This window comes from Juglans regia, chromosome 7 (genome assembly GCF_001411555.2).
Source record: "Juglans regia cultivar Chandler chromosome 7, Walnut 2.0, whole genome shotgun sequence".
NCBI classification, from domain to species: Eukaryota; Viridiplantae; Streptophyta; class Magnoliopsida; order Fagales; family Juglandaceae; genus Juglans; species Juglans regia.
The window spans coordinates 11123815-11141468 of NC_049907.1; the positions used below are offsets into that span (position 1 = coordinate 11123815).

General features: G+C 41.4%; 2 protein-coding genes across 2 annotated transcripts; both read right to left on the reverse strand.

The window, feature by feature from the left end:
• Positions 1 to 7885: 7885 nt before the first annotated feature.
• Positions 7886 to 10537, reverse strand: LOC108989258. The gene is made up of 3 exons (XM_018962806.1): positions 10510 to 10537; positions 9363 to 10425; positions 7886 to 9017 (listed from the first exon to the last, which is right to left on the reverse strand). Exons 1-3 carry the CDS (start codon positions 10535 to 10537, stop codon positions 7886 to 7888), a joined length of 2223 nt encoding a protein of 740 aa, XP_018818351.1.
• Positions 10538 to 11838: 1301 nt separating this feature from the next.
• On the reverse strand, positions 11839 to 12810 carry LOC108989259. The gene has a single exon (XM_018962807.1). It carries the CDS (start codon positions 12808 to 12810, stop codon positions 11839 to 11841), a length of 972 nt encoding a protein of 323 aa, XP_018818352.1.
• Positions 12811 to 17654: the final 4844 nt, after the last annotated feature.

The window sequence follows — 17654 nt, forward strand, 5'->3', positions numbered from 1 at the left end:
AAGCCAAGGGATAGCGGGGTGCATGTGGTTCACACACCGGGTGATGACCACATTCTCCCGCCTTCCACTCGAACATACCACAACAGATGGAGAGATTTGAGATGAACATGTGCTCAGGAAGGTGGAGCTGAATGAACTATTGGAGTTGAATCCCCTTATACCCAAGCCGCCCAAAAGCCGCGACCAGGATTGGCAATGGGATGACACTCGAAATGAGGAGCGCCATGTAGTAGCTCCTTACGGAACACTAAGATGTCTTTGCCTGGAGTCACGAGGATATGCTTGGAATCGACCCAGAGATCATGCAACACCACCTGAGCGTGGCCCCAAAAGCTAACAATGTGTCAACAAATGGGTACGCCCAAGGGCATTCAAGATCGGGGATCTCGTACTGAAAACTCATGGGAACAACTATTCGAGACGAAGGGAAGTGGGACCATCGATGGGAAGGCCCTATGTGGTCACCACCAACAACCGCCTAGGCTCCTACTGGCTCTAAGACTCACAAGGGAATGAGCTGCCAGACCCTTGTAATGTCGAGCACCTGCATAAGGTTTTTTGCTGAAAAGTAAAGTTTATAACTTGTAATTTACATTTCCATGTCAACGATGTAAATTCTATTAATGAAAGTGTGGCTTTTTAGGAATAAAATGTGTCTCGCCTAGCTATATCTTGAATCTTTACTCCAGCAACGTAATCTCTATCTCCGATTGCTTACCTCCCCACGAGACCTCAAAGAGATGAGTTAAGCCCAAAGACTGCTTTATCCCTCTCGTGGTGGAGAGTGGGTCAGCCGTTGGCTGCTCGACATTTACCTTTCTTGTGAGCGTCAACAGGCGGGACCCTAAAGGGCAAGATGTGCCTTAAGGCCATCTTATCCCTCCCCTAATGGAGGGTCTAGCCCTTTGGCTGCCTGTCAAGTTACCTCGTCCTCTGCCATGACAAAGAGTGGGATCAACACCAGCCTGACCCAACACTTACCTTTCCTATGACGTCAACGAGCGGGAGCGGGTCTTATCCTAAACTGCCAGGCAACTTACCTACCTGTGAGGGTTAATAGGTGGCCAGGAGGCCCAATCTCCCTCACGTGGGAGAGCAAGTCCAGCCTCTTGGCTGGCCGATAACTTACCCCGCCCCCGTAAACTACCTCCTCAGGGGCACCAAAGGGGCGGGCTTAGCCTGAGGCATCCCAACCCTCCCTCGGTAGAGAGTGAGTTTAGTCTTTGGACTCCTCGACATCAATCCTAGATGCCATCTCCAACAAAGGAATACCAAATGACCAACACCTTGGAATCCTCGCCACACTCCTCCTCCACCAAACTGAATGCCAAGCAAGTAACGCATCGCATCTCTGGCAAAACAACCTAGGTTTGCAAAATTCGCACTCGTAGTTGAAGATGAGTTATATTAAATTGTTTAATTTTTCTAGCATTATATTAAACATTTCCTACTTACCTCACGACAAATAGCGAGACAACTCCTAAGTTACGTGGTGACAAATCCCCCCTGAGAAGACCAAAGAGTAGGGTTTAGCCTAAGGCATTCCAGCCTTTCTCCCCCAGAGTATGGGCTCAGTTCCTCCACCACTCGACATTAACTCCCGAGGAGCCCCACCCCCAAGCCGACAACAATAGATTGAGATTGTATGATTGCAATAAAAAATAAATTCTATCCATACTCCTACTCATCAGAGGATTAGTTTGTCTAGTGGGTTGTTCTCCTAATCATTTACAAGGTGACATGTCCCATATCTCATAAGGCGAGATGCCTAAAATGAGTGGTTGTGATGGCGAGGTGGGAGAGCTTGGTATGTCACAAGCGTGAGGTGGCAATGTAAAAGTGGGATTAACCTTGGGCCATCAATGGCAGGATGGTTACCTACTAGATGTGGGTGAGTTGCGATGTTGCAGGCTCGACCAGAAGAGGTGAACTCGCCATGCAGGTGAGCTTAACCCATCAAAGGGAGCTCGTCGTGCAGACGAGTTCTACTTCTTGTTCACAGGATGTTGGTGGTAGGATGTTGCTCACCAATCGTGACTAGGTGGGCAAGCATTCAAGCCCACCTAGAGTAAGATACAATGGCCAGTTATGTGCTTGGCCACCTTTCTGTTGAGGGAAGCTATGTGAGTTTGCATAGAGCATTACTTCTCAAAGGACTCTCGGTTCATGAACCCAACAGGCCCATTGCTTGCCATGGGAGGCTCTTTGAGGGAGCATAAAGTTTATCCACCATTATGGTTGGCGACAGGCAACATGCCTACGATTGAAAACCCCATGGGTTAAAACTTGGCGCTGTCCATGGAATATGTGAGCCTTGGTTGGTGGGCCTGCCATTTCTCCATTGAAGTCCTAGGTACACGGTGGTGTTATACACGATGCAACAACATGTACAATGTGCATTGGTTCCTATTCTAGTGAGCGAGTTTGATCTCGTCTGCAGTGAGCAGTAAATGGATTTATCCTGCCAAATTTTTGTGTGTCTAGCGGTGAGGGACAAGCTAAAAGTGTCCCGTCGCTCCTGTTTGTACATACTAGTGAGGGTGGGCTTGAGTTGACACTTTTTCCGTTCAATGCAATGGCGAGCAACACTTGCATGTAGGGCTGTAAGAGGACCAGACCGGACCGGATTAATAGTCTTATTGGTCAGTCTCGGGGTATGATTTTTTTGGATTGGACCAGACAGAGACTGACCGAATGTATATATATTTCAAAAAATTATATATATAATATTATTTTATATAGTAATTGTATAAATTAATTATGTAATTTTTATCTAAGGGATCACCATTGACCATATATACAGTGAAATTATTTCATATTTATTAACCATATATAAAATGTTAAAGAGATCACTTTTCATTAACCATATATATACAATGAAAAAAATGATCATGGACTGAATTGGACCGAATGGACCGACCAAACCAATAACTAATGGTCTGTGACTCCCCTGAACCGAACCAGATATGACCGGATCGATTACTCCACTACTTACTCTCCCTAATAGGCTGGAGGTCTGCCATCTTTGGCATGTTCCGTGACAAGGTATCTGATGGAAAGGTTCGGTCATCCTCGTTTGTGCACTTTGGTGTGGTGGGCATGAAGCCCACCACGCTAGTGCTAGTGGGTGAGTTAGTCCTCACTTGCTGTGGACTGTTGGTGGGTTCGTTCTTGCTAGCTTTTGTGTGCTTGGCGGTGAGGGACAGGGGGAAAGCTTTTATTGTCACCGCTTGTTTGCTCTAGTGTGGTGGACTGGTGCTCCTCGTTAGTCACACACTGTGCACACCTTGCATGTTTTATAGTTGTAGATAATCTTAATGAAATTCAAATCTAGATGAAAGAGAGAAATAATAGGGAGGCTTATCTACTTTTATGGTGACGACCTCTGTGAACCTAACGATCTTTTTATTTGGAGAGTGGTAAATCTCGTATCATACAATTGTTGCCAACTATTGATTGAATTTTTGGTCAAGGTCGGAAGCTAATGGTACGGTTGAATGGCTCACGATGGTGCTTGGATGGGGGTGTGTGTAACGCTTGAACATTCATACTGTGAGATCCATAATTTTCATGTGTTTTTAATTCCTTATTATTTTATTTAATTGTGTTATTTTATTTATTTATGTTATTTTATTTTATTTTCTATGTTTCCGGTTTGGGCTTTTTAATTTGTAATGTTTTATTTTATTTTGTTAGGCTTGTGTGTAGTTATTTTGTTGGGCCATGTGTGAGTTTTTATTTGACCCAGCCTGCGTCTTGAAGGCCCAACCTATGTGCAATGAAGGGAGCCCGTGCAATGTTTGAACCCAGCCCCTTAATGGTCTAAACGGCGTCGTTTTGGTGTGAATTCCATAGGGTTTCATCACTTTCTTCTTTGCGCCGTGAGACATCTTCTTCCTTCTTCTTCTTTTCTTCTGGTTTCTTCTACAATCTTCTTCTTCCCTCGAATTCTTTCTTCTTCACAGCTGCTGCCAGCGCCTTGCCGACCTTAGTCACGCATTTCTCCTACAAGCCACCACCTCCTTCTTGCATGGACTACTCGGTGTCAATCGGCATGGGACTCCGAAGCCTTGCTGTCAAGCTACTGCTCCTCACGACCACCACCGCCTTCCACCACGAGCTCCCATGGTTGTCCCGTGTCTATCAGTTGTCCTTCCTTCATCTGTTGTCAACCCACCACTTCACCACGCAACCCGCATTGCCACACGTTCCCTCCATAGCTTGCACTTCGTTTTCCTCTTCCGCGTGTTGTTCCCGTGTGCCTCAAACTGCCATACTTGGCCTATAAATAGGCCACAGGTTCCTCAAATAAATTCTTCCTAGTTTCTCTTCCTCCCTCTCTTGTCTAAACTATTCTTATCTCTAGGTGTTTAGTGTTTTGTTCTGTGAATTTGTGGGTGAATCCGAGATATTGTGAAGTGTTTGTCGTGTCCTATTTTGTCCATAAAAGTTGAATTTCACTCGGTTCGTTGGAAATTTTTATGCTTACCGTGTGTTGATTTTCCATCCATTTTTCTAGACCGTATTCCTTTGAGAGAAAACCCACCAGAAAACCCACTGTTTTATTCTTAAATCACTGTTGCCGCTGTTGTGCCGCCACCTTGAGCAACACCCCTTTCGAGCGATCTTTCAAAAATTCCCATCTTCGTGTGCATGTAATTTTTCAACACAAATTTATGAGTTTTAAAATAGCGTAATGGGCTTTTATTGATAAACTATTGGTTTGTTGGAATTGGGCTTTGGGGCTTTGAAGTGTTGGGATTTTAAAGTAATTGTTGGAATAGGGCCTTGAGCTGGATTTGGAGGATGGGATTACGCGTGTAGTTGTGAAACTGCATATTTGTAAATGGTTGAGATTTTATGTAAATGAGATATTAAATATGTCATCCAATAAATTGTTGTCATGCACATTTATCGTCTTAAATAAATTATGCTATGAAGTCACGTTGTCTGTTTTTGAAAATTAAGACTGATTATGTGGGTGCGTGTGTATCAAGACCCCAAGCCGAGATGGGGCATTATCTTGATAGAGCTCCTTTGGTCACTTGGGAGTATAACAGACTGTCGTGACATCCCCTGAGTTGTCGCAGGGCGACGACGGGAATGGACGAGACGGTAACGCTCTCGTACCGATTCCGTGACCTTTTGGTCGGCTAGGTTAGAGGATGCTTGGCCATGTACACGTTGGGCGTGGAATTGGGCATCGCTCGTTACGTAGTCTCATGCACGGACGTTACCCGTGGTGTGACGTTGAGAGCTAGGGTGTGTGGACGGTCCATAAGGGAGACCATGGTGCATGCATAAATCGGCTTAGAGGGTCTTAAAGAATGAAAAGTCTCTACTCCATCAAGTGTATAAAGCCAAGTATTTTCCCCATTGTTCATTTTTTGAGTAACTGGGTTTTAACCCATCTTATGCATGGAAAGGGATATGGGAGGCTAGAAAGATCCTGTTGAAAGGGTGTTAAATGAGAATTGGAAATGGGTCCACTGCTAAAATTTGGGAGGATATATGGGTACTCGGACATCAAGCTTTGAAGTTGGGGATGGTTCTTAGCGAGGAGACTATTATGTCAGTATAGGTTGTAATCCTAATTGATAGCCAATTGAGGTGGTGGGATGTTCAATAGGTTAGAGCCCTCTTCAATCCAAATATTGCTGCTGATGTTCTCAAGATTGTGCTAAGCCCTAGTAGGAATGAGGATGAATGGTTCTGGAGGCATGAGAGAAGTGGAAATTTTAGTGTGAAGAGTGCATATAGATTCTTGACAGCTGTGGCATCTCAGGACTCACCAGAAAATTCTATAACATAAGATGATAAGAAGCTATGGAAATCCTTGTGGAAAATGCATATCCCTCAAAAGCTCAAGATTTTTGCATGGAGGGCTTGTAAAGATGGGCTACCTACTAAACACACTTTACTGAAAAGAAGGATTGTGGAATCTACTCCATGTGACTTCTGTGGCTTCCACAGTGAAGATCTCCCTCATGCACTTATTAATTGTCTTGACATTCTTACTGCTTGGAACTCAATTATGCCTGTAATAGGAACACTTAACCCTGTCGTTTCTATAAAAGGTGTAGCTAGACATATTTTGGAAACAGGAGACTTATCACAGCTGGAAAGATTCTTTCTCATTGCTTAGGCTTTCTGGTATAGGCGTAACAAGATGATTTATGAGTAGTCAACAGACTCCTAAAGTTGTTATCAATCATGCATTGAGTCTACAGTTTTTAGTTTCATCCACCATTAAAACACCAAGTTTGAAGCCTATTCCTTGCTGGAATGCTCCTCCCTCAGGTTTTTTCAAACTAAATGTGGATGGGGCAATGTTCTTTGATTATTGAAAGGCAGGTGTGGGGGCTGTGGTAAGGGATGAGCATGGTCAGGTTATCATGGCAGTCTGTAAATCAGAACCTGCGGTATTGGAAGCTGAATCAAGGGAATTATTAGCAATGTTTAGAGGCTTGCTATTTAGCTCTCAATTGGGAATTTCAAAGATCATTTTAGAAAGTGATAGTTTGATCTTAGTTGAGACCATACAAATAGCTAGGGAATCAATATCAGTGTTAGGAAATCTCATACTTGAGGTGAATAGTATGCTACTCAGTTTCAAGAATTCAGGGTGCAACATGTTCCATGCATGAGGAATCAAGTGGCTCACTTTTTAGCAAGAAATGCTTGGAGAGTACAATATGTGGAAATGTGGATGAATTATGTTCCCTCTTTTATTTCTAAACATGTTTGGTTGGACAATTCTCATACGTAATTCAAAGTTTATTATATGAATGAAGTCCTTTTGTCAAAAATAAAAATAAAAATGATTGATTTAGTGCGTACGTTGTCATTCAGTAGACATGCATTGCATCTATGGCAATTGAGGTGCTAATTTTCTAGCTATGACTTTAACTCATGTATATATGTTATACTTGTATCTATTGACGAAAAAATAGCTCCAGCTTGAGAAACTCATCATTGCAGCATCTTCAACGTTTGACTCATTATATTTTTGATGGATTTTCTTTAAGGCTTAGACATTTCAGATCATTATTTTGTGCGTTAACTTATGCAAATTTTAATTCTTCAGTTTTTTTTTTTTTTTTTTGATGGAAGAACTGATCTCATTAATCAAAAGTGTCAAATACATCAAACTCCAGGAACAGAATCGAGTAAAAGAACAACTACATCATTTCTTTTGTGACTATGTAAGATACATGAGGGGCATGTTTCAAGATCATAGATATCCTCTGAGCAACCAAAAGCAGTTTTTGCTAGATGATGTGCTGCCATATTAGCTTCTCGGTTGGTATGTGTAACTGACCAACAAGCATATGAATTCAGAATCTCTCTTGCATCTTCTACCAGGCAGCCACCCTAGCTCCAATTCTTTGTGTAATTCTTCAATAAATCCACCACTTGCTTTGGGTCACCCTCCAGACAAAAATGTGTTATGCCAACCTCTTTGCAAAAAGCTGCAGCTAGGAGCATACCGTATGCTTCAGCATCAAAAGAGGATCCTTTGAGATTTCTGTGTGCCTGTAAACCTCCAATAAAGAAACCATGGTGATATCTGATGAGGACTCCAATTCCAATTTTCTTGTCCTTTTGATTCACAGCAGCATCCCAGTTGACCTTAAATAACCCCTCCTCAGGCTTTGACCATCTTGGAAACCCTGCATTAGTTGTGAGCTTTGCCCCTATGTCCTCTGTGAGAGCTTCCCTATAAGATACCAGTTCTGCTTTGGCCAGTTGGTGGAGGGCATTTGGGTGTTTGAATTCTTTTCCGAGAAGAGTATTGTTCCTTCTAGTCCATATGCCCCTCATAGTTGCTGCCACTTCTTCTAGTTCCTCTAAACTGAGTATCTCAACGAGTCTGGACCAGATATCAAATCAGATCACTTTGCACGGATAGCTTTTGCACCTTTTTCACTCCCTGACCCCACACATCTTTAGCAGCAATACATCCCCACAGAACATGTCCAGAGGTTTCTGCCTCCTGCTTGTAGGTCAAGCATGAGTTGTGTTCCACCACTTTCCTCCTTCTTAGGTTTGCTAGAGTTGGTAAAGCCTCATTGCATGCTCTCCATAAGAACATCTTGGTAGCAGGGGTTACTCTTAGCTTCCAAATAGTTTTCCAAGCCTGTTTTTCTTTTTCTTTACCTGAGGTCTCCCCTTCCTGAGCACACTCCAACACTTTACTGAGATGGTACCCACTCTTGACAGTGTAAAGCCCATTTGTAGTGAATTGCCACACTAATTTGTCTTCTCTCCCCCTCATGCTAATCGATATTGATTTAATATCAGTTATTTCTTGCTGGGTGAATAGCTCTTGTAAGAGGGGTTCCTTCCATTGCTGCATTTGGGGGTCAATCAGATCACTAACCTTTTCACACCAACAATCCACCTCTCGGATAGACTGAATCTTATATGGAGGTGAAAAAGGTAGCCATTTAGCTGACCATATGTTAACATGTTGGCCATTCCCCACCCTCCATATGAGACCTTCTTTTAACAAGCTTAGCCCTGCATGAATGCCTCTCCAGGCAAAAGATGGCCCTGTCCCCACTTTAGCTTCTAACAACCCCACCTTACTAAAGTACTTCTGCTTAAGGATCCTGCCCACAAGAGAGTTTGGGTTTTGTAAAATTCTCCAACCGTGCTTAGAGAGTAAAGCAAGGTTGAAACTCCTCAGATCTCGAAAACCAAGTCCTCCCATTTCTTTGCTATGGCTGAGTTGCTTCCAATTTACCCATTGAATTTTGGAACTATCTTCATTGAAGCCCCACCAGAATTTCCTGAGTAATTGATTTAGCTTACTGGTGATGGAGATTGGTATCATGAACATACCCATAGCATAGGTGGGAATGGCTTGAAGAACTGCTTTGAGGAGGACTTCCTTACCTGCTACAGAGAGGAATTTGTTTTTCCAGTTGGAAACTCGACTCCAAGTTCTATCAATAAGAGTATGAAAGGATGCCACCTTTTCTTTGCCCACTAATGCAGGAAGTCCCAAGTATCTTTCAAGAGTGCCAGATGATTTAACCCCTGTGAGCTCCAAAATTTGTTATTGAGCTGCCTGGCCAGTGTTTCTACTAAAGAAAATAGAGGACTTGTCTTTGTTTATCACCTGTCCCGAGGCCTTCTCATATATGTCAAGTATGTTGAGCACATGATTTAGTTCCTCAGCTTTAGCTTGGTAGAAGAGCAGACTGTGATCTGCAAAAAAGAGATGGTTCACTGATATTGGACTTCTTCCAATAGGGACAGGAGTCAAACCACCACAGGTTTCAGCTTGGTTTAAAAGTGCAGTGAGGGCTTCTGCACATAAGATGAAAAGGTAAGGGGACAAAGGGTCCCCTTGCCTAAGGCCCCTTGAAGGCAAAAAGGACTCTTGAGGCTCCCCATTTACAAGTATAGAATAGGATACAAACTGGAGGCAGGTCTGAATTAAAGTAATCCATTGAGGAGGGAACCCCATCTTGATCATAATAGCTTCCACAAACTGCCATTCCACCCTATCATCTGCCTTACTCATATCTAGTTTCATAGCCATAAATCCTCTTTTACCTTTCATTCTTGAGTTCATGGTATGTAAGATCTCATAAGCTGCCAATGTGTTATCAGAAATGAGTCTCCCGGGAACAAAGGCACTTTGGTTGAGGGAGATGAGCTTAGGCAGAATAGCCTTCAGCCTGTTGGCAATGGTTTTGGAAACAATTTTGTAAACAACATTACACAAACTAATGGGCCTGAAATCAGTAACTCTCTTGGGGTTTTTAACCTTAGGAATGAGGGTAATGAAGGTGTCATTAACCTCCTTTAGTGAACCACCCTGGTTTAGTACTTTGAGTGCAAAATTACACACTTGCTCACCCACCACCTCCCAATGCTTTTGGTAAAACTGAGCTGGGAATCCATCAGGGCCAGGAGACCCTAGTGGATTCATCTGAACGATAGCTTCTTTTATATGTTCTTTGTTGAAAGGGGTCATTAACCAGGCCTGCATCTCTAAGTCCAGTTTTGATCCCAATGCAAATAGGCAGTTTTCAAAATTAGTGGGGTGTGTAGAGGCAAATAAAGAAGAGAAAAAACCTATGAATACACCTCCAATCTCTGCCTGCTCAGTTACAATCCTCCCTTGTGAGGCCTCAACCCTTTTAATATAATTGGTCTTTCTTCTCTGACTTGCTTGCATATGAAAGTAATGAGTGTTTCTGTCTCCATGTTTGAGCCAGTGTTGTTTTGCCCTTTGGCACCACTTCAAATCATTTTCTGTCATAGCAGACACCACCTCCTCCTGGGCCTTTTTCATGCAAGCAAGATGACTGCCTGAGCCAGATTCTTGAATTCCCCAATGCTTTGTAGCCCCTGTATGATGTTCATGTTCTGCTGCTTCTTTGTTTTCTACTTCCAAGCCAGCAGCTCCTGTTGACAAGTATCTAGTTGTTTTCTCAGGTCACTATCCTCACAACTTGATCTAGTGTCCCTCCTCCATGCCTCACTGACTACCTTTTGGCATTCTTCCTTTAACTCCCATGCCATCTCATATCTGAAGCACACTCTTCTTTTCCTTCTCTTGTGGCTTGTTATGCATGGTCAGATTTAACTGCTGCAAGAGCAGTGCACGAGCTATGCTTGAAAATATCATTCCATTCCTTATTTCCCAATGCTCTATCAATCTTTTCCTTTGTGAATTCCCTGCCAGCCCTATTATTAGACCATGTAAAGCTTAGTCCCTGAGAGTGAATGTCATTAAGGCCACAAAAGTCAACTGCTTGCCTAAACTCCTCAATTTGTTTATAGGGTCTGCTTGCTCCTCCCATTTTCTCCTTTTGGTGAAGGATCTCATTGAAGTCTCCAGAGCACAGCCAGGCCATGGGCCTAGGAGGTTTGATCATCTTCAAAAGTTGCCAACTGCCTCTCCTTTTTCCAGTATCTGGGTGACCATAAAAACCAGTAAATTGCCATGTTGGTCCACAGTCATCTTCCTGAATCAGTGCACTGATATGCCATCTAGTGTAATTAATCACTTTGACATTCCATTTATCTTTCCATAAGAGAGCAATACCACCACTTTGTCCCACACAATCAACTGCAAAGCAACCATCCATCATTAGAGTTCTCCTGATCCCTTCCATTCTTTTTGTTCTGCTTTTAGTTTCCACAAGGAAAACTAACAAGGGGCACTTTTCCTTAGATGAATTCCTAAGGACACAAACTGACCGAGGGTTCCCAAGCCCTCGGCAGTTCCACACCAAAATACTCATTGATTTTGGCAGGGCTGGAGACCAGCCTCTGCCTGAACCAGTAAGTCTTCATTTGTGCCAGCAATTCCCTTACTCTTTTTTGAGACCGAGTTGCTATGTGTCTTCCTTCTCTTGCATCCCCTCTGGTAGAAAACTCTGGCTGGCCTATTTGGGGTATCAGCCAGAGGGGTATCACCATTGCCTTCCTCATGGATGGCTCTTTCCCGAGCCTTTCTTTTCCACCTTTTGACAGTGCTTACCAAGTCAACCCTACCAGGCTTCACATGATCATTTGAACTAGCCAACTTGCATGACTCCATATCTTGTCCCGAAACCTGCTGCCTAGGAACCTGCTGCCTAGGAACATCAACCCTCCTAGTAGGAGCCACCCCCTTCCTTTTTGAACCTTCCCACTTTCCATGATCAAAGGTGGGGGGCCAATTTCCTTCTTTGCACATAAAGTCCTTTTTTGGTGTGTCAGACCCAAAAGATGGCAGATGCACGTGTGTTGACTGCAAGCCTTCAGTGAGTTGATCTTCCATCTGATCTTGTAACTGGTTCCCAAGGTAGCCACCCTAGACAGGATCAACTCCTACTGTTGCTTCTTCTGCTGGTGGTTGGGATTGGACCCTTGCTTCTTTTCTTCCTCATTTTCCGCTAGGGACGTGTCCTGCTTTCCCGCCAAAACTTCCACTTTGAGAGCTTTGCCCTTGCACCTTGGTTCTTCACATTCAAACCGATCCCTGTCTCCTTGTTGTTCATCCTTGCGGTGGTTTCCACCTCCACCACCACCGTACCTACGCCTGTCAAAAATGTTTGTGATTCTGGGTTGCCCTCGTAACCAGGGGCCAAACTGGTATGAAGCTTGTTCATCGCCTTGTTGCTCAGCTCTCGTCCTTGTGCAGTTCCTTCCTTTGTGAAATAGCACCCCGCACTTGAAACAAAAGCTCTGTAAACGTTCGTATTTAAAGGGAATCCAGTGTTGTTTTTCACCTAGCATCAGCCATTTCCCTCTCAGAAGAGGTTGATGGAGATCCACCGCTACCCTTACTCTGAGGCACCTCCCCCAAGCTCGCCCATCAGCCTCGGCTTCAACTCTGATAACATGACCAATTGCTTCTGCAAACTGCTGACCAAACTCTTCTGTCATGGTTGCTAACGGCAGATTATGCAACTGCACCCAAAAGGGTTCAAACCGAAACTGTAATGAATGAATGGATATTGTTTCATCCACTTCCATCATGGTTAGAAGGTGTCTATCGAAAAACCATGGACGTCCACTCAAGACTCTCTCTTTATCTGTCAGCTTTTGGAATTCTATCAGAAAACATTGTTCTCCCAACTCCTTGAAAATAACCCACCCCTCCAACTTCCATATTTGAGACATTGTGACTCTAAATCCCTCGCTGTTAACACTCTTCTCAGTTAAGGCCTTCCCCACCAGACAGTTTTTGCCCCGTGCACCTTCCTCAATATAGGTTTCTGGGTTGACATGAAAGAAAGAGCTTTCCTCCTTGGAAAGATGTAGCTTCTCCCATTGCGATACTAAATCTTCTGTTTCCATTACAAACTCACAAGCAAAAACCGATACCACAGTGCTCACATGAAGTGAGACGTAGACCTTTGAGAGTAAACCCAAGGCACTGGATCCTCACACTTCCTCTCAGAGAAAGGGAGGCACTTCCTCTCAGAGAGGATCCTCTCTTGACTCTAATTCTTCAGTTACTTCATGAATAAATGTGTTGTTACACTGTGTAATTATTAGCACGTTTTACTAGCCTATAAATAGGTGCTTTGGCTCAGTTAGACGGTGTCCATAAAAAAATTCATACTAATTCATCTGCCAGTTTTTGTGTGATATTCGAGAGACTCCAAGTAAAAGATAGGTCTTTCTTTCTGTGGAACTTTGAGATCAACTACTTGTGTAAAGTTGTTTGAGTCATTCGACGAACCGTTGTACTGTTGTATCCTGGAGACTACAAGCCAAAAGGAGGGCTGTTGTACCGGTGTTTAAACATTGTCTACTGCAAAGGGCTTGAATCTCCTTAAAGAAAGCAAAATTTCCGTGCCTCAATCCAACCAGCTTCATTTTTTTTGTTATTTCTTTTTTCATTTTATTTTAATATCTTTTGTTATTGTGATTTTTCATCAACTCTTGTATCATAAAACCCCATTATGAACTGTAGGTGGTAACTGAAAATGAGCAAGATCTCACCCTATGTGCAGCAATCATCATGGTCACTATATGGTTCAGTAGAAACCAAAAAGTTCATCATGGAAAAAAACCAAATGTCATGGATATGATTAGGATGGTAAAGTGTGAACTAGAAGAATATAGAGATGCTAGAAAATCGAAGAATATGGATAGAGCAAGGTACTGGATACCCCCGAAGAAGGATAAATGGAAAATTAATTATGATGCAGCTGTTAGAGGCAAGCACTCGGTCATTGCAGCGGTGTCGAGGGATTATAGGGGGCAAATAAACTATGGATGGAAAAAATCCAAACCAACTCCTCATGTGAAGCAAAAGGTCAAGCAGCAGTCCTAGCTTGTAAACTAGCGGAAAATATAGGAATTGATCAACTGCATATTGAAGGATACTCCAAAGAAGTACACCAAGCAGTGGAATACAATGGTGAAGAGAACAAGTGGAGATTGAGAGGCTGGACAGAAGATATCAAGGGACATTTGCATAACCACGTGGAATGAAGCTTCTTTTGGATCCCCCAGACTTGCTAAATGGGTTGATGTTGCAGATACTTTTGGGTTCTTTAAGGGAGATATTATTCCAAATTTATATGTAAAATGGGAGGAATTTTTGCCCCCATGGTTATATTCTGTAATCTTGGTTATTTAATATAATTATCTTATTCAACAAATAGAAAAAAAAAAAACAATTGTAGAGTGAAAATTTTGAATTTACAAGAAACAGACAAAAGGGCTACTTAGAAAAGGTAAAATTTTCTTTGTAAAATGGTATCTGAAGTTTGAAAATACCAATACTATTTTTGGATTTAAGGAAACTATTTATTGTTAATATATATACTCAAAGGTTTTGATGCCCCCAGCTTGTACTTGGGATTTGGTGGACTTGGAAGCACTGAGAAATGCAACACAAGGTTACCTACTCCCCTTCATGACTGATAAAAATGTAATACACCTAGCATGCATATAACAATATACAATATTAGCAGTGGATAAATTTTCTTATTTGAACAATACAATGTACCGTAAGTAATATATCCCAAAAATATAAGCATACTACATAAAAATTCACATAACAAACGTTCAAACTTTAAGTATGTCCAAAAGATCAGTAACTTCACGAGTACTGGAGACAACACTCCTTAAGTATATGCAAAGACTAATATAATACTAGGCTAGTCCTTTAAGTAGCTCAAGAAACTCGGCCAAGGAAACCAAAATATTATTGATAAACCAGAGCATCAAAGCGATGAACTCTATGTCGTTGCGTTGTTATCCAATCGACCTTCTCCAGTCGATCATTTGTCGTGTCTCCTAATCCTGGCATGTGATCTACCATTCCGGAAGGAATGGTATTGGAACTACTAAGTGAAATTTGATTATAAATCTCAGCAAGTTATCAAATAACTATAACTAACAGTGTACAGATGCATGCATGACAGTAAAAACATGAATGCTAATGTGAACATGTGTGAACGTGACATAACTTGGTAATTCACATGGTATGAGCTAACATGACGTCAACTGACATGGACTGCAATTGAACATGAACTGTAACTAACATGAACTAAACTGAACTTGAAACTTAACGAAACGTGAACTGAACTTGAAACTAAACATGAACTTGGAATCTTGTTCTCATAATAACTTTTTAATTAAACATGAACTATGGATACTATACAGGTCCTCTTGAGTCGTGCACCTCTATCAATACCGCATCACATCATAGGTATCTTCACCAGTTGTGAGCATATTGACATATGCATCACACTACGAGTATCTACACCTGGTGCAAGTATGTAATGTATACATCCTAGGACAAATATTTGTACCTGCACGAATGCGTATAACATGAAATCGAATTGTGGTTTGGCACCATCGGCGTTGGTGCCTGACTTCGCTCCGCTGACCAGTTATTTAGACCCCATTCGAAGCCTCTTAATGGTACTTTTTCAACCTAGAGAATTTCACACTAGTTTAGACACTCCAGTGTGAACAATGGAGTTCCACTAAGATATTGCCTCATCCTAGCACTTGGGGTCGTGATAAACATAACATACTCAAAAGATTGGAAAAATTGATTTCCGTGATGAACTCCATACTCGTGGCATGACGTGGCATGAAATGAAATGAAAATTATCCTGGCATGGCATGGCATGACATGTGAGCATGACTAACAACATGACATAACATGGTGTGCAATAGTTAAACATGAAATGACGTAATATGATATGTAAGAGATAATTTCATACTTGAAAATAAAATATGGCATGACTTAACATAACATGTAATAGATAATTTCTTGCTTGAAAGTAAAGCATGGTATAACATACCTTAACATATATATGTAAAGCCTAACCAACATGAATGATGGTTTGTTACCACCATACATACATATATACCCTGAAAGTAAGTTAGAGGCTAACTTATAGTGATTGAAGAAGCGTGACAAATTTAAGCGTGAAATAATGGAAACTGTAAGGAGACATTTCTAAAGGTTAGAAACTCCTCACTAGTATACTTAAAAATATAAAACCATTGATTCATAGTAAAATGACCATTGTACTTGTCATTTGTGGAAAAATGACCATTTTACCCTTATTTCAAAGATTTCACATCCTTATTCCAAAACTCATCAAAATCTACATTTCTCATGTAAATTTTATCCTAAATCTTAATATCTAATTATAAAAACTTAAAACACAACATAGCTACAAAAACCAAGCATAGGCCGAAACACACTAAGGTTAAAATCCGTATTTTTGTTACAATTCTTGCAAACTCTAACTTTCATACTAAAACCGAATCATACAACATACAAAAACATATTATGTCATCCTAGGAAATTAACAAAACACAAATCATAAAAACCATAATTTCCTTCATGCCAAAAGATCAAGTTTTTTTACCACAAAGAACAATCCTTTAATGTTCTTGGTCTATCATTTTGTCCAATCAACTTTAAGAACTCAAAAATTTTATAAAAATATTTGTAACCTAATCACAAATCAATCCTAAGAAATATCATACTTGAATTAATAAGTCAAAGATCACAAAAATTCCAAAATGTCAATCAATACAATCGGTTTGCACATTTTCTCCAAAGCTGAGTACTACATGTTTTGGTCTTTGATCAAACCACTAGATCTAACCTTTTCCATGAAGTAACCCATCAATAAAAAATATCATTTGCTTCAAATTCAAGTCCTAAAATTGATCTAAGCATTAAATTCAAGATCACATGGCAAAAATTGCATAGAAACACAACACACTGGAACTTCTATACTTGCTTCTTCTCCATAGAAATTAGGTGAGGTGGGAACCTCCCTAATGCCATGAATCTAGCAGTGTACTATTCCACGGTTAAGTTACCTTGAGATAAAAATGAAAACTCCTGGGCATTCTATTGTTTGACAGAATCTAGAAATAATCTGTTGTCAAATTCCTCCAATATTTCCCAAGTCAAAGCAGCTAGGGTTCCCAGCTCCTTTTCTAGAAGCATCCTTTGTGTATCCTACCAAATGCCAGCTTCTTCTTGAAATAGGTATCCAGTGTATAGTACCTTATGCTCTTTAGTGCATTTGCAGAACTCGTATGCCATTTAAGAATCGATAATGCATTTTCTCGCCCTCATGGGCCCTTCGTTACCAGAAAATTTCAGGTATCTGTGAACTAGAAACTTCTCGTACAAATAACCCCTAACTTTGGGTTTAGGTGCATGCACTTGCTGCTGTTGCTGATGTCTAAGCACGTCAGTTAGTAGATGTACAATGTACAACTTCAGCTAATCATCGCCCTCTGTCAATTGGAGGATTCCAATCTTCGTGGTTGTTATTTCCACTAGGGTTCCTAGATTCTCTACAACGCATCATGTGTTACTTCCTGAAACACATGTGTATGCATATCAAATACACATACTAATTGTTATACTTAGGAAATTCAAGCATAAAGAAAGACTAAAATTTCAATCCTATACTCTCGTACAATTCCTAGGGACATGTGGGTTTAACCCAGAGACGTATTACTCTGATACCTCCTATGATGCCCCTAGATTCTACTTGGGATTGACAGACTTTGAAGTATCGAGACATGCAATACAAGGTTACCTACCTCCATTCATGACGATTAAAAATGCAATGCACCTAGCATGCGTCTAACAATATGCAATATTTAGAGCGAATAATTTTTTTTTTCTTTTGAAC

Coding starts and splice junctions, on each gene's coding strand:
- LOC108989258 (XM_018962806.1), bottom strand. CDS start 10,537: ATGGGAGTTAAAGGAAGAATGCCAAAAG. Junction 10,426..10,509: donor TAAAGGAAGAATGCCAAAAG/GTAGTCAGTGAG, acceptor ACTTGTCAACAG/GAGCTGCTGGCTTGGAAGTA. Junction 9,018..9,362: donor TTGCCTTCAAGGGGCCTTAG/GCAAGGGGACCC, acceptor CACTCTTGAAAG/ATACTTGGGACTTCCTGCAT.
- LOC108989259 (XM_018962807.1), bottom strand. CDS start 12,810: ATGGAAACAGAAGATTTAGTATCGCAATGGGAGAAGCTACATCTTTCC.